This window comes from Vespula pensylvanica, chromosome 5, assembly GCF_014466175.1.
Source record: "Vespula pensylvanica isolate Volc-1 chromosome 5, ASM1446617v1, whole genome shotgun sequence".
Classification (NCBI taxonomy): domain Eukaryota; kingdom Metazoa; phylum Arthropoda; class Insecta; order Hymenoptera; family Vespidae; genus Vespula; species Vespula pensylvanica.
In genome coordinates this window covers 1986013-2012823 of record NC_057689.1, presented here as the reverse complement: position 1 = coordinate 2012823, position 26811 = coordinate 1986013, and the positions used below count along the sequence as shown (strand labels likewise).

Genomic DNA, 26811 nt, shown 5'->3' with positions numbered 1-26811 from the left:
TCTTCACAATGATAATTCTGTGTGTGTATGTGCGCACGCGCGTTTATGTGTATATTGTTGGTACCTTGAAAGGATAAAACACTTTGTTTATACACGTGCACTTATATCAGGGTGATTAACATACAGGAGGAAAGTTCGGGGATTCTTGTTCGGGGGATTACTAACGATTCGCCCTTCTGTTACAGGCAATGGTGACATTCAGTGGTGTTTCTCGCAAGTGAAAGGGACTTTGGAAGACGACGTTACCGAAGGCAAGCATTGTGTTACATAGAAGAATTACTTTAATTACTTTCCATTAGAGGAACAATATCCTATTACCATATGATAATATGAAAAAGCTTCAAAATCATAAGTTATATAATAATCCTTGCGTTGTTTTCTTTCTTTTAAATATGTATTTATGTCTTATTGATATTTCAGCTGATATAATATCGTGTGTTGAATTTAATCACGATGGTGACCTTCTTGCAACTGGGGATAAGGGTGGACGTGTTGTTATTTTTCAAAGGGATCCTATTGTAAGTATTAACGAATACTCTGGGAGTGTATTATAAACCCAACTTATTCTCTACCTGTTCCATTGAATAAGAAAGTATATCGATTATTAAGAAATTATATGCCATGTTCGTGACATGATAATATGGTTCTCACTCGTGTGAGACTTGTATATACATTTAGTATTTAGGATACTAATAACTGATATGTGCAAACTGTTACTACGTTTGCAGACAGTACAGTCATTACCAAGAAGTCGGTATGAGTAGCCATGATTTGAGGTAGAGCTTATGTAACTTCGGACAATCTTGTATAGGTGATCCTTTATTGAGCTATAATAGCTTTTCACTGACTCTATTAAAGGTAACACCATGTTCGCTTAAAAGATACTATTGGTAAAGTGGTTGTATTGAAGTTAGTTTATTCAATTAGGTGATTAATCATTTAAGGAAGACATTGTGACCATTAATTTTTAGTGCAAATGTATACTACTGATGCACCATCATTGCACTTTGATTATAGAGTATTTAGAAAAATATTTCTTTATACAGAGTAAAAACAGTATACCACGGAGAGGTGAATATAATGTATACAGCACTTTCCAAAGCCACGAGCCTGAATTTGATTACCTGAAATCGTTAGAAATAGAAGAAAAAATTAATAAAATTAGGTGGTTAAAAAGAAAAAATCCGGCACACTTTTTACTTTCCACGAATGATAAGACAATAAAATTGTGGAAAGTTAGTGAAAGGGACAAGAGAGTGGAAGGATATAATACAAAAGAAGAGAATGGTGCGATCCGGGACCCTGCCTGTATAACTGCCTTGAGGGTGAGTTTAATAAATGCGATAGAAAGAGAAATGCATTTCGATCTATTGAAAATTGTAAGTAAACAATGCATTGTATTATTTAGGTGCCAACCATAAAACCAATGGAGTTAATGGTGGAGGCATCACCAAGGAGAATATTTGCCAATGCGCACACTTACCATATAAACAGTATAAGTGTAAACAGTGATCAAGAAACATACCTCAGTGCAGATGATCTTAGAATTAATTTGTGGCATCTTGAAATTACTGATCAGAGTTTTAGTATCCTTTTTTGATCGATAATCGTATGTGTTTTTTATACAATCAACTTATATAATATCTGTGCTTGAAAATCTACAAAGTTTCCTTAATGACGATATACAGATATAGTAGACATAAAACCTACTAACATGGAAGAATTGACAGAAGTCATAACAGCTGCAGAATTTCATCCTGTAGAGTGTAATGTCTTGGTTTATAGTAGTAGCAAAGGGACCATCAGACTTTGCGATATGAGATCTGCTGCTCTTTGTGATCATCATAGTAAACTTTTTGAAGAACCAGAAGATCCGACCAATAAGAGTTTTTTCTCAGAGATAATCTCAAGTATAAGTGATGTTAAGCTCAGTAACTCCGGTAGATACATGATTAGTAGGGACTACCTCAGTGTTAAAGTGTGGGATCTACAAATGGAAACAAAACCCATTGAATGCTATCCTGTAAGTAACACATGCCTTGAGAGAATAGTTTTTTTTTTTTTCGATACCCTTTTTTGTGAGAATGTAATCATTTATGCATTTTATTAATATTCATATGGATAATTTTAGGTACATGAATACTTAAGATCAAAATTATGTTCACTTTATGAAAATGATTGCATCTTCGACAAATTTGAGTGCTGTTGGAGTGGTAATGATTGTGCCATTATGACAGGCTCGTATAATAATTTCTTTAGAGTATTCGATCGTAATACCAAACGTGATTTAACTTTGGAAGCAGCACGTGACATTGCCAAACCAAAAACTCTTCTGAAGCCTCGTAAGGTTGGTTTGTGTTTTTAAAAGTTTATATTGTCAAATAAAAACTTTATAAACTTGTTTATGTATATACCTTCTTATATAATAGGTGTGCACTGGTGGAAAACGTAAGAAGGATGAGATTAGTGTCGATTGTTTGGATTTCAACAAAAAAATATTACATACTGCGTGGCATCCATCTGAAAATGTTGTAGCAGTTGCAGCTACAAATAATCTTTTCTTATTCCAAGACAAACTCTAGCACATCTGCATGCAAGTATGCTGCAAATACATATTTAATAAGATTTTTAATAAAAAAGATTTATCCATATGGCAACTTAAAATATAAAATATTAGTGAATTTATTTTATTACAGATAATACAACGGTATATATTGACGTGAGCGAGGCACGTTAAACTAAATAGGCACGGTGAAACAATAGGTGTCTGAATTACACTGACGAAAGTCGACTATTTGCATGTCAATAGTCGACTGACCGAAAAGTGGTGTACATAGCGCCGTCCACACAGCTCACACGTTCATATAAGTTATATATACACCTACATGCAGAGATTTGCACCTGATACCTTGCCACGCGCATACATGTACATAAATGCATGTAAGTTAAGACACATGCATAAAAGCTCCCAAAACTCTTAAGTTGACTAGTTCAAATAAGTTTGCACATGGAGTCACTCTCAATTGATAAAGTGAATCGTCCAATCAATTATTTGATAATTGTGATGACGGTTACTACGAAGTTTTCTTACACCAAACGTGCAGCTGAATTTCTAGCTTACTTGTGCTATTACAGTAATTGCGCTACTACACTATGCAGAGACGGTCAGTGAAAATATCTAATTCGCTCATACATTATATAAAAAGTGTTTTAACGTAACATCTTACGATCAGTTATAAAAACAATATTATCAGTGAAAGACAGTGGATATATAACCGATGTTTCGGTAGAAACTGATTATATAGCACAGGCAATTGTTGGCTTTATTTATCCACTTGATTATCGAATTGGGTTTTAAAAAAAGAAAAAACAAAATGAATCACTATAACGTGTGCCAATGAGATTTAATCGTTTACTTTCATATTCATGAATATTTTATGAAGATCATTATATAATTAATAATAGTAATAATTATAAAACATGATAGCTCAGTATATAAGATCATGTTTCTTTACTTTTCTTTCTCTCTTTTCTTTTTTTTTTTTTTTCCTTCTTTTCATGGAGAAATTTGCTACTAAATCTTCGTACTAAACTGTTTTGAATATTTATTAGTAAACTCTGCTTAGTGTGCATCTAGCTGAATGAATAACATCAGTTACCAATACCGGAACAAAAAATCTTATATATAGGCCTACACACACATTTTCCTGTTTTTATTTTCATAATAAAGCTATTGTTACGTGTATTTCCTATATTGCGTTAGCTAATACGGATTAAGGAATATATGGCACAAATTTCTGCTTCAAAGGATTCGGATAAAAAATAAAGTTTTAAAACGTAAAAAATGTTATAAATGATAAGAAAAGTAAGAAGCAATGTTATGGTACAGCAATAACAAAAAAACATTCATTTATATAAAATTATTTGTGTAAAAGATAAAATAGGAACTGAGGCATAATTACGAAAAGAATGTGGATTTTCTAATATTACTCTTATTAATTATTTATTGAAACGCGTACGCATATAAACAGTGAATACAGTGCAGTTGTCGATGGTAAGCTGGGCTTGCAGACTCTACATGAAGTATGTAATAATAACTTAATTAATAACTTACACGAGTAACGTAAATTTCGAATAAGTACCAAGGGTTCAACTCAGTTTGAGTATGGCTAAAGAGCCAAGCTCTCCGTATCTATGTTGTATTTAGTATTTATACTATCCTTTAAATATTGTGTAGTAGAACTATGAAACCTAAAAGAGACAGAATATAATAAGTTTTATCTTAGGCAGATTCAATTAATGATTGCACTACTTTTGAAATACAAAGCAGGCTTCTTTTAAACAACACCTTCATATATATTTTTTTACATAGTTAGTATATCTCAGTATATACTTATGCAGTCTGGATTTTGCTATGCATATACATTGGGGTGCTCCAAATGTTCTTAAGGCTGTCAATTTTATTTAGTTTTATCTTCATTTATAGCATCTTTCATGAAAGATAACTTAAAAAACCACATCATTTTGTTCAATTTTCCTTACATTTATAATAATCTTCTCATATTTCAAATCTATTTTGTGTTGGAAATGTTTATTACTTTACCGTTAATTTTCTTATCCGCTTTTGCTTAAGTGATGGTTCATAAGTGCCTTGAAGCGCATTAAGAGTGCTCGATTATTAAAACAGGAATTCTAAAGTACTAAATTCTTACAGGTGTTTTTAATACGGATTATAATATAAACAATTTCATAACACATGCTACTTCAGGATGCAAAGATTTTGGTAATGGGACAGAGAGAATAAAAAGCACTCAAAAATGTATAAAGCACCAGACTAATGTATATTCACGATTAATGATTTTCCATATCAAAAAAAAAAAAAAAAAAGAGAAAAAAAAAGAAAAAAGAAAAAAAGAAAAAACCCATTAGAAACTACCCTTTCTTAGGAAATTATTTCCTTCGATAGAGAATAAATATTCTTTAACGTTACATGTGAAAAAACAAAAGGAAGCAACATGGGAGAAAGAGAGAAAAAGAGAGAACTGTTACATATTCTGTTAATTATAAATAACGATAATAGATTGACATTACTTAATTTAAACTTACACACACTAAAAGTCTTTTAACTTGCATACTTTTTCAAAATTGATGGTCTGGAATGATGCAATTAAGTTTATTTATTAATTAGAATAAACATTTTGCTTTCAACTCATGGAATAACTAACGCATTATTATGCTTCCTGTAATGCAGTTTAAAATTAAGAGGCTGCAAACCTTTCTCCATAGTCTCTATTAAAAAATTTGGAAACTAAGCTTTATAGGAGAAGGACAAAAAATATTTCTATAACAAAAGATCTCTCTCTTTCAAAAACTGAGAATTAGTATAAAGAAAATGATACACAAATATATCACTTTGCAACTTGATATATATCAGCATAATAAAATAGTTTAAAAAAAAAAAAGAAAAAAAAAAGCTTGAGCAGTTTTAATAATATTGACTGCACTGCATGGATCATGATAATTGCAATATCGTATAAAAGATATGTATAGAATCTTTGCGAACTTTGAGACTTTGCTCAACGTATAGAAAATTTGTATTATTTATAAATCGTCAGTTTATATATCGAAAATCTATGAAACCTATGTTTGTGTAACGTGTAATTGCAAAATTATCTTATGTAAAAGCAGACCTATTACGTTTAGGAAAGTCGTTCCTCGATGTTAGATATCCATGAAGAGAAACGAAAAGATCAAAAAACGAGGATGTATAAGAAAGAAAGAAAGAATGAATGAAAAAAGAAAACAAAAAATAAGAAGGTAAAGGTATAGTGAAAGATCAATGATCGTACCTTTATACCTTCTCTAAGGTATATTATATAAGTACGTATATATTAAGAAAATTCATATTTCGTCTTATGTTACAGTCATCAAAATCGTAACATTACTTTTTAGTACGTAACATCATCATCATCATCATCATCATCATCATCATCATCGTCATCTCCACCTCACCCCACTATCCATAGTAACGTTACTATTATTATCTTTTCGTTATTTGTTTCCGTCATTGTTTTTTGTTAACTGCTATGCAGGTTTAGTCATGGTAATAACGATGATCTGATATCTTGGTTCATTAGATTATAAATGATTAAATGATTTAACCATGCGATTGGTTGTTAGGATTAAAAGAAAATGAATCGAATAATGCGATGATGAGAGAAAGAGAGAGGGAGGGAGAAGATGAAAGATAAATTATGCGAAAGATTAATTCTAGGACGTGCACACTCCATGAAAATACAATGAAAAAGCACCCGAAAAAGGAATCGTTAATAGACGGCGATAAATTCAAATTTTTTCGTCTTTACTAAAATCGTTCGTTTAATGATGCTACAAGTGGTGGAGTTAATTATAGAGTTTAATAAGGGAAACAAAAGAAGAAAAAAAAGTTTGTATTAAAAACAATACGATTGTCTATATCTTCTCGGAAATTATCAACCCCCATTCTGACCTCCACTCTCACTCCTATTCACATTAGGAGAAGACACGCCGTAACGATTCTTACTAATTCTGTTTGATTGCTCGAAATGCCTTACGACTGTCGCTATATCCGTACACATCCGGACTATAAATCTAATTCAAATGAAGATAAAGAAAAGAAAAAAGAAAAAAAGAAAAAAAGAAACACTGAATATTAAACGAGGTTGGAACTTTGGCTCTCGCAGGACCTGTCTCGTGTGATAATAATAAATGTCATTGTATCAATTAGCTAAAGCTCTATTTTTATTAACGAGACCACGTACGTATAATCCAGAAGTTAGGATTTTTATAGCTCGCAACTTAAGTGTAGTGTCTTTACTCTTGTATTTGCGCGCGCGCTGAACGACACGATATAAAAGAAAATATACAGACACGTATACACAAAATATCCATTTTTGCGTGCGTATTATAAATTATTATTCTGTTAAAACGATTCGATAATTTTATCATCGCATCAAGAGATCGTTGCGATATTATGATATACTTGAGGCAAAAAAGAAAAGAAAGAAAAACGAACGATAGAACACAGTGACTGTGCGTACGGCGAACGATACATAAAAAGACACTTACATACATACATCCTTCGCATTTGCACCGAACGATTTAAGCTAAGCTACCATATACGTAGAACGAGAAAGGAACAATATAGAATTTTTGTACAAAGTTTTGCGCTATTATTGCGTTCTCTCTGTGCTTTCTGCGCTCTTGATTATTTCGCGTATAATTTTCGTTTGTAAGATTGCTGATGGAAGGATATAACGATTGTAATTTTTTTTTCTTTTTTTTTTTTTTTAGTCCCGTTCGTTTAAGTATCATATTTTATTTTAATTTTTTAATTTTTTTCCGAATTCCTAATCGTATGATGTACCATGAACGATGCGAAAGAGAGAGAGAGAGAGAGAGAGAAATTAGAGCGAAAGAAAAGAGAGAGAAGGAAGAACTACTTTAGTTTAACTTAGCAGCGAATTGTGCCTCGAGTGACTTATTAGTTGACTTTTCTGCGATCGCGAATATGTTTCTGAGCATCCCGATCTCTTGTAACATTCCTCGGTTCTCTAGATAACGTATATTAAATGCAGACAGGAAGACTTTACAAGACTGTTGAGAGAGACCGATGAACCGGAGTTATTAGACAGGTTAGGTTGTCAGGTAGAACGAGACGCTAAACAAGAGAATCGCAATTATATGCTCTCGTAAAGCATTATGAGTAAACGAACTATTACTCTCTGCTGATAATATAAATAAATGAATGAATAAAGAAATAAAGAAAAAAAAAAAAAGAACAAAAAAGACACTTGTATTATAAACATAGCAAATAATGTTATTAATAGAATATACAAGGAGGCGTGTTACATCTTGATCGATATTTCATTGTTTAGTAGATGCAATGATGGAATGATTATACTGTATGCTGAACGATGAAAAAATGAACGCAATAGATAGAAAGATTTCAATGAGTGGTGGTATGAACTATTAACTGTATATGATGAACGTTTGCGTAATCGCATGTCTGTGAAAAATAACGAAAGAGCGTTTTGAAATCGAGAACAAGTTATTTATTCAGTTTACGTCGAACACCCCTCGATCGTTTAATTTACAATCGATCACGCGAGTATCCTCTTAGAATTCTTCTTTAAAAGTGACGACGGATATGGATCGAACTATCTTGTCTCAATATATTAAAATATTATTTGAAATGTGTATATGATTTAATTCAAAAGTAGTCTCGATGTCAAGTTAACCTTTCTTTGAGAAGAAGGTATCGTAAAAAATGATGAAATTTATTCCAGAAAAGTAATAAATAAATTTGCGTTCCCGTTAACTAAGTTTAACTACGATTATCTTCAGTTTGTTCCACAATATTTTTTTTCTTTATTTTTATTTCACTACATTTTTTTCAATCAATAAGTTCAATCCATTTTACCATCTGAAACTTTTAGAAAGAACAAACATATACGCTAATTATTAATATCGGAATAAATAGTAATGCGATCGTTGCCATGCTATTAGGATCGATCTATCGATCGATCGATAGATCGATCCTGTGGAAAAAAGAATACGAGACATCGTATAAACAATCGATACGACAGTATGTACGTATATTCATAAGAAGCAACACCAAGGACATTTTCAAATCGTGAGAACGACGTCTTTTCCACGTAATAAATTTTCAATGATTGCGGGTGACGAAAGTGGACGTATGCTTCCAAATATAATTATTATTTTATAATAACTCTATAATACCCAACGCTCGCTCCCCTCCTATTACCCCAATTTTCACTTTTACTTTCCCCACCTTGGCCGCGCTGCTTTACATTCTTTCACAGTCATCGTACTATATCGTCACAATACGTTATATATGCGCGCGAACAATAAAAGTACGTATTAAAAACTATTCGATGAAACTGTGAATTTGAATAATAAAATTATCAATAATAAGAAGTAACGCAATTCGTTTATATCAATAAGGTCCGTTGAATTTTTCAATGATTTAAGTTATTTAAGGAAAATATATATATAGATATATATATATATATATAACACGCGACAATACAGTAGAATAAAAATATTTCGAGATAAAATTTATGAGATGGATTACGTCATATCATTTTTTTTAATTTTGTTATTGGTATTTACATCGTACTATTATTTCATCTATTTTTGGGAAACACATTTTAGCAAGTTAGATTGAAAGAGTTAAACTAAATGTTCATAATAATGGGAACTCATTCTTTGTCAGCAAAAGATTATTTTCTTTCAATATCGTGAATTTAGTAGATATGTTTTTTCGATGGTTTTTTAATATAATTACGATTAACTAATATAAACTTCCTTATTTATTACGGAAACGTCTCCGCATCCACAAGCTATGAGTAAATTCGTCATTGTCATCTATGATACGAAAATTTCTGAAAAAAATACTACATGTATTATAAAAAATATAAATCTGAAATTTTCAAATATAAAAATATCGATATGTATATATTTCAAACATAAAAATTATCGATCGGCACGCCTCCGTTCGGCACTTCGTTTAACTATTTTCTTCCTTGTTGTATCGTCGGCAAAACAGAAAATCACTGATACCAACCAAATCAACCGGTTAATGTGTAGGTTAAATGTAACCATCGAAGTGATGTGAAGTCGAACGTATACCAGTAGAATTGACAAAATTACATGAAGAAAAACATGATTGACAGAAACCGATAACCGTCCAAGGTCCATAGAATTTTTTTCACCATATGAGCTTTCGCTTTGTTGATCTTAATAATATAGGTTATAAATTATTCGTTGAAATAACGATATTTCGATTGTAAAGTGAAAAAGCTTCCCGAAAATTCTATCGTCTTCTTGGTTATTCTTCCACTCGAGTTGTGCTTGACTGCAAATCGTTCAATCTTGTCAAATACAAGTGCTTCAAAAAAAGGATTTACCATCTTGAAAAAAGAACTATATATATTTATTAAATTTTAGTTACATATTTTCAACCATAAACATTGTTTTGTATACTTATAGTGTTGTTTTTTTTTATTTTTATTTTTTACGCAGTAAAAATCGATCGATCGTCTGTTTTTGGTTATAACTCGATTCTACGCGCCACTACATTCTAATCGACGATCTCATTGCTTTTCTTTTTTTGTTTTTATGTATATCGAAATTTGAAACATTTATTGCCAACAAAATTATATTTAAGGCGGACGATGTGACTTTTGTAAATCAGTGAATACGTGACTCGAGTGAGTTCGCTGTGTTTGTGTTCTTTGCTAAAATAGTTGGACATTTATTTCTACTTATTTCTTTAATATTTTCTAATCTTGGAAGAACATATATATTTGAAGTGTCTTCTTGTTGACTGAGTGTCTCCTTAAATCTTCAGATTCGAAATTTCAGACTTGAAAGTTTAATAATTTTTATTCTAAAACACAACAGTGTTATTGTTTGGTATGATAACTCGAGCGCTGAGATTATAAATGATAGTGCTTGTTAGTTTTCAATTGCATCGCTTCTAAGAATATCTAAGAATATAGATTTGTTGTAACAAATTCTGTGCCATCCATCAATCAAAGCATTAAAAATGGAATTTCCTTTATGGAATAAGTTTTTTATTTTTGCTGATATTATAATGAGAGTACCACCTTTGTTCATCATCGATGGATTATTTAGAATCAGTCTTGGATTACCTGATGAAACTATTGTATTAAGTAGTACAGATAATGACTTTAAAATTACCAGTGCATTGAATACTTCTATGGAATTTGTTCCCTTGATTGGTCCAGAATCCTTTTTATTGGAATACTTTAATTTTGAACAACAGGGTTATCAAATGTTTATTGTGATAATGTTGAAATTTATAGTATGCTGTATAGGTAAGAATAATATTTTATTGTAATGAAAATTTAAATATATATCAGTATATATGCTTATAGTTTTATGTATATATATATATATATGTATATATATATATATATGTATATATATATATATATATATATATATATATATATATATATATATATATATTAATCAAAGTAAGAGTAGTCAAAGTTTATACATTATTAATGTAAAAGTTTTATTTCTTGAGCAATAAGGTTAATTATCATAGGTCACTGTTTTTGTTAATAAGGAAAAATTTTACAATTCATATCATTTCTGATCAGATATTACAATGAAACTTTTGAAATCTAGAAGGATGTTTAAGCTGATATTTAAAAATGTTATATTAGAATTATGCAATTTTATTTTATATAATGTTTAGTGATTATATAAACAATATATGAAATAAAAATATACAATGAGTTGGCATAAAATTTGCAACGATAATTAGCTAATACAATGATTTTTTTGCAGGATGTATAGCAGCTTTGTGCACATTTATGTTATGGACAAAACATCTTATAATCGTGTACTTATACATGATATCTATAGGAGTAATATTTATATCCTATTGGTCTAATGTTAGTACTATCGAAGCTGTTATTGCATATGTGAGCAAACCTGAATATACAAACAGTATATTGGATGATATATTACATTTGAATCTGACTTCTATTATCAAGGAAGGAACAGGATCTTTGCTTTTTCAAAACTATATATTGCAGTGTTTATTGGCTAGCATTTTTTGTTATATACACTTCGCTCCAAGATATTTAATTCTTCAAAAATTGCTGGTAATGAGTTTTATGACACCATCACTTCTGGCTATCCATCCATTACCTGTAAGTAAAAATAGAAATTTATTAATATAATTAATAGTTATCATTGAATTTTAAATTCAGTGAATTCAAACTATTATTCATGATTGTTTCAGATATCGATTCTTTATAATGCGCCAGTTTTTGCAACACTGCTTCCATTAGCTGTTTGTAAATTTATTATTTGGTACAATGGCGTTTTAATTCTGAAAACCATTTATATGGGATATGCTCATGCACGCAATTTTATAAGTAATTATGGTCTATCTGCTCTTGTAGAGACAGAATGGTTCCGTCTAAACGTTCCATGCGTATTACGTACGTTTTGGTTGTTGAGAATAGGAGAAGAAGTTGTACAAATTTTGGGAAATCATTATGGAGATGAAGATTTCTCATATTATGATATGCTCAGAACCTTATTGGTAAATGGATGTGAGACCTTGACTGCAGTGTTAGGGATGACTAGTATAATTTCACTTATTTGCCATTATATTGGTTGCTTCTTCCAATGGGTATTATTGACCGAGGATGGCGATGAAAAAAGCATCGGCACGATATCCGCAATATTATTCTACATATTAGCACTTCAAACTGGATTGACAAGCTTAGATAGAGAAAATCGATTAGTCAAACTATGTAGAAATTTTTGCTTATTATTTACTGCAGTACTACATTTTGTACATAACATTGTAAATCCACTCTTAATGTCTCTCAGTGCTTCGCATAATCCAGCACTGCATAGGCATTTACGTGCTCTTGCAGTTTGCGCCTTCCTTATATTCTTTCCAGTTTCTCTATTGGTATTCCTTTGGTCACAGTTTAGTGTGAGCACATGGTTATTGGCTGTGTCTGTTTTCAGTGTTGAAGTAATAGTCAAGGTAATGGTATCCTTGGCTATATATGTCTTATTTCTCATTGATGCATATCGTACTGCATTTTGGGAAGAGTTAGATGATTGCGTTTATATTATAAGATCTTTTGGCAATATCATAGAATTTGCCTTTGGCGTTATATTACTCTTCAATGGTTTCTGGATATTAATCTTTGAAGCTGGCGGTGCTATTCGTGCTATTATGATGTGCATTCACGCATACTTCAATATTTGGTGTGAAGTCAAAGCTGGGTGGCTAGTTTTTATGAAGAGACGAACTGCAGTCAACAAAATTAATTCTTTGGCCGAAGCGAAGTTTGAACAGCTACGATCTCTCAATGACGTATGTGCCATATGCTACCAAGAAATGCAGGCTGCGAAGATTACACGCTGCAATCATTACTTCCATGGCGTGTGCCTACGAAAATGGCTCTACGTACAAGATCGATGTCCACTTTGTCATGATGTCGTCTATAAGCCTCAAAATAAGGAGGACTGTTCTACGGATTCGCTGTCACCGGAATAGAGAAAAAAAATAAAAGGACGGGGATAACGAAGTCTTCCAAAAAGGAGATCAGAATAAGCTGGAGCAATTTTAAGCAAGACTCGTCATTGGAAGAGATAATAGACAAAACTCTTCAATGAGGATAATTACTATGACACATAGCTTTATTGTGATATTCTTTATACTAATAAATATTGCGAACTTAAGAAGGCTTAAATTGTGCGACATCGATCTTTAAAATTTTATTTGATTACTTTCTTCTTGATAATACACTACATTAGTAGAGTGTACATAAAAAATGAGTTTCGATAAGAGGATTTAATACATTCTTCCTTAAATTTACTATACGCTATTGTATGCGTTCCTTATCAAACAATATAATTAAAGAAACTTAACAAATGGTGTAATTTACTACGACGTATTAATAACTTAATTATCTACGAACTAGATTTATACTAATCTCTCTCTTCCTTTCTCTTTCTCTTTTTCACTAGATTATCTCTAATTTCTCATATACGATTACGATTAGATTAACATCAAAGTCTCGATTTATATCTACTGTTATAATGCGATTGGAAGCTTGAAAAAAATAAATTTATATTCATATTAGATTTAAAATATATTAATTATATATATATATACATATATATATCTTTCATACCTGGCATATCTTATTGCCAAGAATGATGTCTGCACAAAGATTTGAAGCCTAATCTTAAGCTTATGTATATACGCTTTAAATGTATATATGCATGTATACATTGAGATCGTTAAGTTAAACATGAAAATAACATTGTTTTATCGAAAATATTTTATATATCACGTATGTTACTTGATTATCTCGTGTATACTTTTCCACTTGATTCTTTTCCTACTAGTAAGTGACAAATACATAGCTTTCTTTATTTATCATTGGATCTTTGACCTTTATAGAATGTTCATGTGAAATTCATTTATCACAAATTGATATTAATTTTTTTTTTTGTAATCAATTAATGTAAATATAAATGTAGACGAATCAGAAAAATATTGATTAACATGGGTGAGAGAGACGTAAAATATATTATAAAAGACGAATTTGAAAGTGTAAAATAATTGTGAAATTGTAGGTAAAATTGTATGTACACACACACACATATATATATATATATATATATATATATATATATATACATACATACATATATATGTATGTATGTGTGCGTGTATCTATATACACAGATATATATATACTTATAAATAAACACTAATTTTTTTTGAGCTCATGAATTTAAATCAAATAAACTGTGTGTGTATAGATAAAAAAAATTATTGGATCAAATTCATTGGATCACTACTCCTTATGGAACATTTGAGTCTCGTTAATTATAATAATAAAAAAAAAAAAAAAGAATCTATCTATAAAATAAAACAAAAAGGCAAGATGTACTTTAATAAAATTCAGAGTGTACAATAGATAATAGCGTGCAAGAGGATAGTGTTTTCACAAAATCGTAATGGTATATCGTTTATCTGTCTTATTAAAATAAAAATAATGCGATGATTGCTTAAGATAAATAATAATAAGATAATTATAAATAAAGCAAAACCTCATATATATATATATATATATATAGAAGAATAAAAGAAAAGAAAAAAATCATAACAACATTCTGTTCGTGGGTATACATAGAAGAAAAAAAAGATCATTAAAACATTATATTTTTTAATCGAATATTTATTTCTTCCTCTTCAGGTATTTTAACATAGCAACAAAAGTTACGATAAAAAGAATAGGGTGCAAGATCCTCGGAGTCACATGCATGAGAATATTTACAGTACGTATTTACAGCGCGCACAGCATCCTTCGCCCCTCTCTCCTTTCTCACTACATATTATTACGTACTACACGTTCGAACTTGAAATCTCAAATGTCAGTCGTGTGCGTACTTCGAACGAGTGAGGGTTGTGTGGTGTCTCCGAGGACCTCGGAAGCTATTTAGAACGAACAAACGAAGATAAACAGGTATCGTAGAATTAATTTCAATAATAATTTAGATAATCCTTGCAGAGAATAAAAATGTATTATATTTACATTATTTTTAACTATTGGAATAGAATATTCATAACAAAATATAAATAACAAATAATGAAGTTATATTTGTTAATACAGGATGGGCCAAAAGTTCCTAAATGATTACTTTTTCTGAAACTTTTTAGGCTAATTCTCCTTTTTTTATTTTTTATTTTTTTTTATTACAAACCTAGAAACTTTTGGCTCGCTGTTTATTTGAAATATACATTTATGGAAATATTTTATAATGTTTTTGTTCAATTATAAAGTGTGTATGTATGTATGTATGTATGTATGTATGTGTATATATATATATATATGTATGTTTATATATATATATATTATATATATATGTATATATAATATTTTTATTATTTAGCATGTTTACATACCGCTAATTGTTTTGACGAGAAATTTGATACAGGTTAATAGTGGACGTTTGTCATAACTCATTTGCGCAGTTCTTATTTACAAACATAAATCTTGTTAATTAATTTCACAATAAATTGACAAAGCAAATATCTGACATGAATAAAAGAGAATCAAGATCAATAGGAAAATGACGGAAACCTTGTGTATAAATTTTATTATCGAATACACGAATATATGGTATTTTTTCTCTCTTTCTTTTCTCTCTCTCTCTCTCTCTCTCTCTCTCTCTCTCTCTCTCTCTCTTTCTCTTTCTCTTTCTCTCTCTTTTGGTTCAATGAACGTCGGAATGTTTTTCAAGTTGTAGGAGTGGCTTCAAACACGATCTTATAACGCGAGGAGATGAATGGCATCAATTCATGAATCATTTTTCGCGTCGCTAATTACAAATTATGAGATTCCTTGAGAAAGAGAGAGAGAGAGAGAGAAAGAGAAATAAAAATGATTAAAGAATTTGTACATAGTTATTGTATTGCAATAAATTTTTTTCTTTATAAAATATTCTCATATATCTTATATACATAAATGTAGTTACATAAAAGAATGTGTATGTACATAAATGTATTCTTAATATTTACTACTTTTCTACGAATATCTTGGAAATTATCCAAAAATAATTGTTTTATGATTTCTTTATAAAACTATTTCGAAATTGTTAAAAATAATTGTTTTATGATTTCTTTATAAAACTATTTCGAAGTTGTTAAAAAATTGAACACATTTTTTGTCAAAAACGTATCATTACCTTTCATGAATATATTTAAATTTAAATCGACATAAAAGGTATTATTGTGTGTGTAGTATGAACATAATAAAAAAAAATGACCAGATGGTTATTGTCAGGAGATCGTATATCATATGTCACGTGACCATTCTTACGAATAACGTATTGTTTTGTCGACCAATAAGATCATTTCTTATAGTTTGAAGAGCGAATCTTGATGCAATTTTTGATATCGATCGATGTATGTATTAATGCGCTGACGATCTAAATATTTGCTGAATTCACGTTGATTTGAGTTAAGGATATGGAATCCGGACACTGGTTATTATCTTCGTAAAACGGAAATCCTTGTAATACGGAAGATAAAATTTATTATATCGGCTCTTATTTTCATTTATTACGTGTAGAACGTTGCATATCCGTATGTATATACGTGAGAAACAAGGGTGTGCGAGTGGATACTTCCGCTCGTACAAACGCATTTGTTCAATCGAACTTTTAAGAGGGATATGACATCTCAGTAAGTAATTGTTAGTTGGGAAGACAAGGAAAAAGGAATTTTTCGTCTTCATACTCGTTCTCTTTTAATTTTCTAAAACATAATCATTTTAAAGGTACTTCATAACAAAACTTTATTTTATTTTATTGTAATTATAATTTAATTGTAATAGTATAATCGTATATATTTTATCAATGTTTCCATTTTTTGCCACTTAGCGGCGCTGCGTCACTTATTTAAATATACACGTCATTTATGCGGCTATCTTCAAAAGTTAATTGCTATATATGTACGTTATTTCGATCTTGACGATTTTTGTCCTATCAAAAAAATTACCTATCAAGATCTTCTCTCACGATATTAAATGCGTTTAGATTAAAAGTTTAGAATTTTACAATGTTCTGTATAGATATACCTGTGATTAAATATAATCCTGAAAAAAATAAGAGGGAATACGTTCCAAAAATTCAGGGTTATCGTCGTGGTCTACATTCCGATTTACCAGCTTTGGAACATTTAATATCAGTTAAAACTTACGATATATTCGGAGATATCGATATTGGACGAATATAGTAATTGGCAGTGATTATATATTAATATCTAACTTTATTATTATAAAAATATTTATATGAGCGATTTTTAAATTTCCCGCTAAAACTTAACATTTTATCTCTCTCTCTCTCTCTCTCTCTCTCTCTCTCTCTCTCTCTCTCTCTCTCTTTCTGCGGCGTGAAATTCGATGAAAAACCTATTACAGCGAATCCTCCTGTTTCACTATAATTCAATACAACGAAAAAGGAGATATTATTTCGGGAATATTCCTCTGCAATTATCCTAATATTCCATCGATTCCAAAACAAGAATGGTTCCATTGTTTAAAAATGCATTATAGGTAAATATTCTATATGAAAAATTTATTATAAGATATTCATTCTAAACCAACATCTTATTCTTTTTTTTTTCTCAAATAGCATCGACGATGTTATAGAAAATGGAACGTTCTTTATTCATTGTCTCGTTTGGGACGATCGTTATACTGAAAATTTCTTCGAATCTCTTCTTGTTGCTCTATTTGACATGGATATCCACTGTTTTCACGTTATTCTTGTGCTTCCACCTCAGATCGAACCAGGTAAATCCATGAAAATATGTATATATACGTATGTACATAGGTATCGATTCTTTCACTGATCAAAACCTGTTATATCCTTTGTGTGTATATATATATATATATATATATATATATATATATTTCTCATTCTTTCCGTTTTTTATTTTTTTATTTTTTTTCTAGAAAATTCTTTCGCAGATTACATGATCAGGATAGCTCCAATTAATTTCAAGGATACGTTTATGGTACAAGCTTTGTATATATGTATGCGATACAATATCATTCCAAGATTAAAAATTCGTCGTGCTGTGTAATTATTATTATTATTATTATTATTATTATTATTATTATTATTATTATTACTTTTAGTATCATTATCATTATTATTATTATATTTTTTATGGAGAGTGTCGAAATAGTAGTTGCTACAAGTATTACATTAAAAAAATATATATTCGTATGAGGATTATATTATTCATATAGGGAGGAAGATAATGACGACATAATACCGATAATCGACGCAGACTCGTCCTATGTGAAAGAATTTTACGGGGAGTATTACATAAGCGAAATGACACGTTATCCGGACGGTCACCGTCAGTTAATCGTTTCTGAGGACGACAATGGTTTAGCTACTGGAGTGATCTGCGTTAATTCGACGATCGACGTCGATCTGTTAAATGAGAATTTTGAATTGACTCTTTATGATGGACTGAGGAAACCACATGAAACAGATCAGGATTTGAAGATATCAAAAAGTCCAAGCGAGGTTTTCTTTACAACTTTTTCTGGAACATTGCAGGACACCTTCTTGTTAGTCGATATTTAATACACATACATACGCATAGAGAAAGAGAATATAATTGTTATAAGCGGAAGTATAAATAGAAATATGTTAAAAATACATTGTTATTTAGAGACAACTCGAAATATGAGCAAAAATCAAATGCAATCGTTGAGGAAAAACTTGAGATTGAAACGACTTCCGAGAATGGTCAGTAAATGTCAATTTTTCATATTGTTAATTAAATATGAAAACAATTTAAGTATCTTCTTTTTGTATTCTTAGATGAAACTAGTTTGAAAACTGAAAAATTTATTGATAAAGAAATAAATGCGGAAGATCAAACGGATGATACCGAACTTGAAGAAACTTATAAACAAAAGAAACCTTTTCCTATAGCAAAAAAACGCGTTCGTATCGATAGTACTATTTATGAAGAAAAAATAATTAGAGTACGTTCGCTTGAGTACATAACTCTTCATTTTATTTTCAATGTCAATCAATATACCTGTCCTTTATATCTTCAGTTTAAAGAAGAAAATTCGGAAAATGTTAATGAAATCCGATCATCATTACGTAAAACTTCAATGAAAGAAGAAACTTCTTATCAAGAATCGAAGGAAGAAGATCTCGATCAAGATGATAGATCATCGGTTTCTGATCAGTTTAATATTAACGAATTCGAAGATGCGATATTTGAAGTACCAAGTAATAATAAATAAATAGATCATTAATAATACGTGTACACTGCAGCATACCAAATTAATAAATTTTTTCGAAGAGATATATCCGGCAACATCATTGAATGTCGTCGAATTAGAACCGTCTGATATGAAACAAGATATTTTGACGAGTCGCATTTATCAAGGCGAAGTTAATGCGTTCGTTGTAGAGATTTTTGCGGTACGAGAAGATATTGGTAATCGTGGAACGCGAGAATTTTTGGAAGCTGCTTTTGAATGTTTCCCTGATTTAGATTACTGTGTATTACTTTTACCATCAACTTATTCATACTTTTCCTTTTTGGAACTATTCGTGGTAGGTAAAATTTTATAGAAAATTTCATTTAGTTACATGGATAGATCCTACATAGAGATATCTAGAAAGTGAATGTTATGTCTAATTAATAATTAACATATATAGCGAGTACCATTGAGATATAACAAAGACTTTCCTATGTCTTTGTACGTGGCTCACAAGGCAATACTTTTCAGAGAAATTAAATCTCACAAAGGTGATTTATGCGATATAACTGAAATAAAACAATTTTTAATTAATATTCCACGAAGCAAAAAAATAATGGAAGATTTTAATCGAAGTGTAAATCAAACTAATAACAATGTTTATAGTTATATTTTCACATCTGGTAATACGATTATTGGCTTGGCTATTGTCTGGTAATTAATAATACATATTGAACTAATTATATTCAATTTTTAATCATACATTTTATTATAATTATAGCATTGAGAAGGATCACCAAGAGATCAAAAAGCATTATCACGTAGACGACTTTATTGTGAGACAATATATTTGTCACGAAGCTTATGGTTGCCTCTTACATTTTGTTCTAATGCCAATATTTTCGATAAATCAGAAATTCTTTTTTTACGAGATCATGCGACTATGCGACTTGACGGTTCTTTATTATCGTCTCTACGAGGAAGAAGGAAGTTCACTCGTAAGTTTTTACTCTCACGTATCATACTTGTGTAGATGCATTAAATTAATTCTTCTCGAGTAATGCGTGAGAAGAATCGGAAATAATTAGAACAGCTAGATCATTAGATTGTTTGATAAAGTTTCGATGCTAATAATAATAATAATAATAATAATAATAATAATAATAATAATAATAATAATAATAATAATAATAATAATAATAACGGTAATAATAATACTGCGCTAATATATATTTTTTAGGCTCGAACTAAGCCAATAGTTTCTTGTTTAAAAACTATGGTACCAGTGAATCCACGTAGAAGAATAGAATACGAATTTTGTTCTTGCCCCGAGACTAATGAAATTAAACTTAAACAGAATAAAGACAAAGTATTTTCACTTTTTATGACAACGCCAAGAATCGCCACGATACCAAATCGCATCATTGATACGAAGATAGTTGTCGTAGGTGCTTCCGATTGTGGCACAGCTTTGGTCGAATTTTTAGCATTAGGGTAAAGGCTTGATAACAAAAAAGAAATATATATATATATATATATATATATATATATATATAAACAATAGATTCGCGTTATAGGTATCTACAAAATTTTGTCCACTTTACAAATCTCACTTTGATTTCACCGAATGGATTACCATATGAAAGGAAACATACTGATGTTAAGTGGGATATGATCCCATTTAAGGGAAGATATTGTCGTAATTATCAGTTCCTTATCACAAGACGTGCTTGGATCAATGTCGTTTACGGAAAATTGTTAGCGATTAATAGGTAATAAATTGATGAGAGACCAGGTTTCCGTGGAAAAGGCAGTGACCTTCGTAATTTGTTAAAATGTACGACATGTTCGTTTGCAACAGGAAGGATAAATACGTGACTGTAATGGATCAAGGAAACTTGAGTTACGACTTTCTGATTTTAACTAGCGGTCTTCAATACCAAACGACATTGTTCAGAGATAAGAAAATTGATGAAGACAAAAAAGCGTAAATTTTCTGATTTTTTAATTGAAAATTCAGTTTTAATATATTTTTATTATTATTGTTAATCACTCTGAACTTTCTTTTATATAGTGATATAAAATCAAATCAAATAATTTGGAATAGTTTAACTATAAACGATGATACTGATGCATTCTTTTCATTAAAAAAAATTCAATCTGAAACAAATGATTTCAAAGAGAAAAGTAAGCTCTTTTAACGTACATACCATATTATAAACATAAAGATAAAAAGATTAATTACGTGTTTTATAGAAGCCATTGTATTTTATGGACACAACATCGATTGTTATTGCGCTATTCATGGGTTGATGAAACATGGAATAAAAGGTTCTTGGATCACTTTGATCGAGCCTAAATTAAATCTATGTGACAATCAGATTAATTTTTTTCGTAACTGTGAAGTACGCGAAAAAAAGGACTATTATATAATACAATATGAATAATTATTGATCAATGTAAATCAGTAATACGAAAACTTTTATAAGGTGAACACAGCCATAAAGAATTCTATTTTGGAGAATGAAATAAACCTTCTCTTAGGATGGAATATAATTAATTGGACTTTGTTAGAGGAATATCAAGATGTTAAAAGAATCGAATCAGTTACTATAAGATCAGGAATTAATATCAAGATCATTCCTTGTGACTTTTTTTTCAATTTTTATGAGAAAGAGATTGATATCAATTCTTTTTTAGGTAACAATATATAATTATCTTTGTATAATATTTATATAGGACGGATTAAAAATTTCTAAGTGATTTTAAAAATTAATTACTCTCTTTCGATACGTATGGAGAAAATTTTTTGTTTTAGATTATAAAATCACAAATCATAAGGCTCGAAAAATAGCAATTAATTTTTAAAATCACTTAGGCCCATCCTGGTATTTTGTTCGACAGACTACACGTGAATAATTCTTTATCGATCGATATACATATGTATATATGTATTTCAGCAATTTGTCGTGCTGGTTTAGTATTCGATGGACGTGTAGTGATAGATCCTCAATTTCGTACAAACGATCCATTTGTATTCGCAGCTGGAAGCATAACCAAATACTCGAGAAAATTTCAAGCCAAATTTTTCGAGCATAATCATTATAATAGTATAGAGATTGGTGAAAAAGTTAGTATCGCATTTTTTTATTTTATTCTTTATGAGTTATATTCTCCTATCATTTTAATTTATCAAATTGTGTGTTTCTCTAATTATTATTTATTGCTTTTCTTGAAAACTTGAACAAATAGCTTGGTAAAATTATTCGCAAAGTAGTAGACGTCTATCAAGAATCTAAGGGAAGATACAATAACTTCGACAGAAGTAAATCGTGCTTGTTATTACCAGAATTTCGATCACCAATCATTGTATCCTGCATGTTACCTGGTAACTTTCATTATCTTCACGTCGATAAACCTGGACAGAAATTGTCTCGTGATGTCGTTGTAAAACAATCTCTTTACGTAAGAACTTCGATAATATGACATACATATAGTTCGTATTTATATTCATAATAATATTTTTTAAATCGAGTGATTTATTATTTATTAGGGCGATGTCATGGTGACAGGTAATTGCTTATCCGAAATTGGTTACTTCCGATTACATATAAATACTCGGAATGTCGTAGAATCAATCACTTGTTGCAGTAAAAAGGTTTATACCAATGTCGAAGTTTATTATCATAATTTATTCGAATCTCCCTTCATTATGTTATACTTTTTAGGATTTCGAAATAGATCACTTGATCACTTTGTATGGAAAACACGACAGTATGTTAAACGAAGTTAAATATCGTTTCAGAGTAAGTTTCATTTTTTTTTCTTATCTTTCATTAACTCTCATATTGAATTTTCTAATCGATATAATTTTTTTATCAGAATTCCCTTATCGTGGACTTTTATTCATATTTCCGGGAGCCATGGGCCATGGCACTGTTTTACGACAGATTCGAATGTTTGCGAGTCGAAAATCGTGCCACTTTGTTATCCAGAACGGTAAGATACGTTTTGGAGAGCATTGATAAGGTTTTAAAATTATATATAATACATAGGATAGGCCCAGAAGTTCCTAAAAGATTTTAAAGATCGATTACTTTTTTTCGAAGCTTTTTAGGCTTGAAATTTTATGAGCCAAGTTTGGAATTTGAGAAAGATATTAGTTTACAAAATTTCGAAGAAGAATAATTGATCTTTAAAATCGTCTAATCATGACAACTATACTCGTCAAAACATAGTTGTCAGATTAAAAAAATCAAACCATCATTTTTCGTAACAGAGTGCTTCCGGTAATTCCTTAGTCGAAGATTGCTTGCGTGCTTTGTTAAGATCCGAAGGGGAAGAGGTGAGTGATGACTCTTTTAAATAGGCTCGATCGATCATTATTGAATATAACTCACTGAAATGTAATATGTTTATTATCTTCGGTTCGTACCTTAGAATATTAATACTAAGGTGTCTGTTTATTATAGATATCAGAAAAGGATCGTGATTTAATAAGAAAGAAATATATTGGATCTGTCTATCAGCAAGAAATAGAAAATAGTGTAGTAGATTTTCTACAATTTTCGGAAGAAGATTTACCTATTTATTGTACACCTTATTTTATGCGATGGTTGTATCACGATATCACATCTAGTCCATTATTTTGTGACGAATGAAGTAATATTGTATTCAACAATATATACACAGACATATACATACATATGTATTTATGAATATCGTCAAGATAGTATTGAATTAAGGTTCGAATCTCGCTGGCACAAGCTTGCATACATTTTTCTGATTTACGATAAAAGTGTCCTCGTTCAAAGAGTCCAAGTACGCTTGTTTAGCATGCTATCCGATCTGTAGGTCAAGTTTAAAATGCTGTAGAATTGTTCTATAGGTTGTTTTATAGGCATTTCACCGCAATGTCACAGCGCCCACGCTAAACGACAGAATAATAAACGCACACAAGATGTTTCTATGAGAGTATCATTAGTGTTGTGATATTGTCATTCATCGTTGTCTCGATTGTTGTTGTTTGGATAACCTTTCCGTCTATGTCTTCTTTACCTACGTGAGTAGAAAAAAATAAGTTGTCATAAAATCTTTCATGACCTTACTTAACTCAAGGTTCGTTACACTCACGCATTTGTTTCTCTTGGAATTATTTTTCGATACGAAATTGAATTTTATACAGAAAAAAAAAATATATATATATATATATAAAAATGACAAGTTCATCAAGTGTAGCTCTTATATATTAGATCAGTCTACATGTATCTCTCGCTATCATAAAGTTCTGTGCGAATGTTTCAAGGCAAATTAGTGCCCCACACCATTTGCATCGATTAACATTTTAGATTTACTCCACATAACGAAAGATACCGGTAACCAATACTTATCATTAAGTATAGATTTGCGTCAGTCTTTGAATCGCAAACAGTCTTTTTGTCGAATTGCGTAAGCCTTAAAGCAGCGCAATAGTGATTTTGAAACCTATCCAAAAACTCGAAGATTACGTTATTTGGGTCAATGTCATGCTATTATTAGTATTTTTTTTTTTTTATTACTATGTATAAGACATTCATAATAATGACAGCAAAAAATATTCCATAAATGACAATTACGATAATTAATAATTTATTTTTATTTAAGGGATTTCAGAATTTTTATTTGATGACTTTTCATAACACGTATTTGTTTTTCAGATAATCTCTTGAAAGATGCTTCCATCATCGAGAAGTACGTGGAAATCAGCATACTATTACAATGCCGATAATAGTTACGCTTTTTATCGTACCACCGATATTAATTTGGAAGATGCGAATAAATCGGTTAAACCAGGTAAATTAAATCACGTACTTTATAATAAAATTTCTTTTTAATTTTAATAATATAGTTAAAAAGATTTCTATATATCGAAATGAAATCTCTTCTTTTTGAATGAATAAGTAGACTAAGCATTCCAGTTTTAATAAGATGCATACTATCGTGATTAGTACGTGGAAAAATGCAAGAATGTCGTATCGAAGCAAAACACGACTACGTTTGTGATTATGATTATGAATAAAAAAAGTGTAAAAATGTTACGTAGGTGATTTACTCGGCAATGACTACTGTTTACGGATTGCGGACGAGCAACCACTGTATTATAATTTTCAAGGCAAAACCATCTTTATTCTTTAATGTTTTTGTCGAAAGAAAAAAAATCAAGAGATTATTCTTTAGGATATATAAGAGTCTCGGTGATTATGAAAGCTCTAAGTCATATGTTTTTTTTTTTCATTTTGAAATATTTTGACATTTTTGTTTGAATTATTTATTTTTCTATATTAATAAACGTAGAAAAAATATTTATTTCTGAGAGAAGTAGTACTTGTATGTAATTTAAAAATTGTTTAAATAACGTGTGTGAAAAAATATGTTTATTATCTCAAATGATTTGGACCATTTCCAAAATTAATGGAAAATTCAAAAGGGAAAACGTATATAAAAAAAAAAAATAATAAAAATAATATTATATGTATGAAAGAGATAAAGTTGAACATAACATTGAATTAATTGTTCGTTTTCTCTTCTTGAAAGTATTTAAATTTCGTGGCAGAATATTACACATTGTTTATAATCACAAAATTTTAAATATGTCAAACTCTAATTATAAAAAGGAATATTATTTATCACCTAATAGAATTTACTTTTTTACAAAATTAAAATTTCTAATACAACAAATGATTTGTATCACTATCAAAATAAAAATAAACTGAATGTTATTAAACAAAAAAAAATTATCACTGCTATAAAAAAGCGTTATTGAAAATTTTTTTCCAACTTCGTTTTCGCGCTTTTTGTAAACTTAATTTTTTACTTTGTAGCGAGAACATTAAAGTTTGTACCACGAAGCAGCAGTACTCGAAACTATTCTCCTCAGAGGAAACATATTCCTCGAACGATTCGTTTGACAGAATATCAGGAAGCTGTACTTGAGGATCAATTTAAAAGATGGCCAAGGGCACCTCATACAGGTGATATTGTCCTGTTGGCAGCGGAGACAGGCTTATCCGAAGATGACGTCCAGGTCCTTTTTAAAATAATTGTTTCATTAAACTCCTCTTTCACATTTATTTCTTTTATAATACAAACATATTTTAGGATTGGTACGCTATAAGATTGGCTCAATGGAGAAAGGAACAAGGTCTTGGTGGAAATCTAGGATTGCACTGATGCGTGTTTTTGAACATGTCGAAAATAAAATAATTTGTGTACCTGAAGTAGAAGTTAATGATCATATCATTTGTTATGCATAACAAAATTATTGATATGAGAGAAATAATAGTACTGCGTTATATTAAAAAACGAATACCAATACGAAAAACGATTATTGACTTTCGAGAAGAGAAGTAAGTTTTAAAAAAATTTCTTTTAAGATTCTTTTTTG

At 30.1% G+C, this 26811-nt stretch overlaps 4 protein-coding genes across 16 annotated transcripts in view; all 4 read left to right on the top strand.

The window, feature by feature from the left end:
• LOC122629255 (protein phosphatase PP2A 55 kDa regulatory subunit) overlaps window positions 1–8082 on the top strand; it is a 39289-nt gene extending 31207 nt beyond the window's left edge. For 11 of the 13 annotated variants that reach the window (XM_043812458.1, XM_043812457.1, XM_043812456.1 and 8 more), the window contains 8 exons: window positions 186–251; window positions 421–518; window positions 1047–1325; window positions 1409–1586; window positions 1689–2023; window positions 2132–2347; window positions 2430–2597; window positions 2697–8082. In XM_043812458.1, the coding sequence (XP_043668393.1) occupies window positions 186–251; window positions 421–518; window positions 1047–1325; window positions 1409–1586; window positions 1689–2023; window positions 2132–2347; window positions 2430–2582 (1325 nt within the window). In that variant the 3' untranslated portion in view covers window positions 2583–2597; window positions 2697–8082. Of the gene's footprint in view, window positions 1–185; window positions 252–418; window positions 519–728; window positions 859–927; window positions 1326–1408; window positions 1587–1688; window positions 2024–2131; window positions 2348–2429; window positions 2598–2677 lie in introns of those variants that run through there. The other 2 variants (XM_043812454.1, XM_043812466.1) reach the window with 2 other exon arrangements.
• A 1068-nt stretch (window positions 8083–9150) lies between these two features.
• Window positions 9151–14008, top strand: LOC122629252 (protein TRC8 homolog). Its single transcript, XM_043812448.1, has 3 exons — window positions 9151–10904; window positions 11386–11753; window positions 11846–14008. Exons 1-3 carry the CDS (start codon window positions 10613–10615, stop codon window positions 13124–13126), a joined length of 1941 nt encoding a protein of 646 aa, XP_043668383.1. The 5' UTR covers window positions 9151–10612; the 3' UTR covers window positions 13127–14008.
• An 804-nt stretch (window positions 14009–14812) lies between these two features.
• LOC122629246 lies at window positions 14813–26617 on the top strand. The gene is made up of 4 exons (XM_043812434.1): window positions 14813–15110; window positions 25085–25220; window positions 26249–26451; window positions 26526–26617. The coding sequence occupies exons 2-4, from the start codon at window positions 25100–25102 to the stop codon at window positions 26595–26597; spliced, it is 396 nt and encodes a 131-aa protein (XP_043668369.1). The 5' UTR covers window positions 14813–15110; window positions 25085–25099; the 3' UTR covers window positions 26598–26617.
• LOC122629388 (cilia- and flagella-associated protein 61-like) lies at window positions 15492–24444 on the top strand. The gene is made up of 23 exons (XM_043812771.1): window positions 15492–15965; window positions 17567–17702; window positions 17782–17942; window positions 18105–18231; window positions 18405–18746; window positions 18839–18915; window positions 18991–19413; window positions 19487–19743; window positions 19849–20102; window positions 20170–20386; window positions 20629–20882; window positions 20966–21160; window positions 21250–21375; window positions 21463–21575; window positions 21645–21793; window positions 21878–22088; window positions 22349–22518; window positions 22641–22853; window positions 22942–23046; window positions 23117–23194; window positions 23271–23387; window positions 23668–23733; window positions 23861–24444. The coding sequence occupies exons 1-23, from the start codon at window positions 15947–15949 to the stop codon at window positions 24047–24049; spliced, it is 3999 nt and encodes a 1332-aa protein (XP_043668706.1). The 5' UTR covers window positions 15492–15946; the 3' UTR covers window positions 24050–24444.
• Window positions 26618–26811: the final 194 nt, after the last annotated feature.

Excerpts from the sequence above, each read along its gene's own strand:
- LOC122629252 (XM_043812448.1), top strand. The coding sequence starts at position 10,613 with ATGGAATTTCCTTTATGGAATAAGTTTTTTATTTTTGCTGATATTATA. Across the intron at positions 10,905-11,385 it reads ATTTATAGTATGCTGTATAG|GATGTATAGCAGCTTTGTGC; the intron begins GTAAGAATAATA and ends ATTTTTTTGCAG. Across the intron at positions 11,754-11,845 it reads TGGCTATCCATCCATTACCT|ATATCGATTCTTTATAATGC; the intron begins GTAAGTAAAAAT and ends TGATTGTTTCAG.
- LOC122629388 (XM_043812771.1), top strand. Across the intron at positions 21,576-21,644 it reads AAATGATTTCAAAGAGAAAA|AAGCCATTGTATTTTATGGA; the intron begins GTAAGCTCTTTT and ends CGTGTTTTATAG. Across the intron at positions 23,388-23,667 it reads CCACTTTGTTATCCAGAACG|AGTGCTTCCGGTAATTCCTT; the intron begins GTAAGATACGTT and ends TTTTCGTAACAG.
- LOC122629246 (XM_043812434.1), top strand. The coding sequence starts at position 25,100 with ATGCTTCCATCATCGAGAAGTACGTGGAAATCAGCATACTATTACAAT. Across the intron at positions 25,221-26,248 it reads GAATAAATCGGTTAAACCAG|CGAGAACATTAAAGTTTGTA; the intron begins GTAAATTAAATC and ends TTTACTTTGTAG. Across the intron at positions 26,452-26,525 it reads TATCCGAAGATGACGTCCAG|GATTGGTACGCTATAAGATT; the intron begins GTCCTTTTTAAA and ends AACATATTTTAG.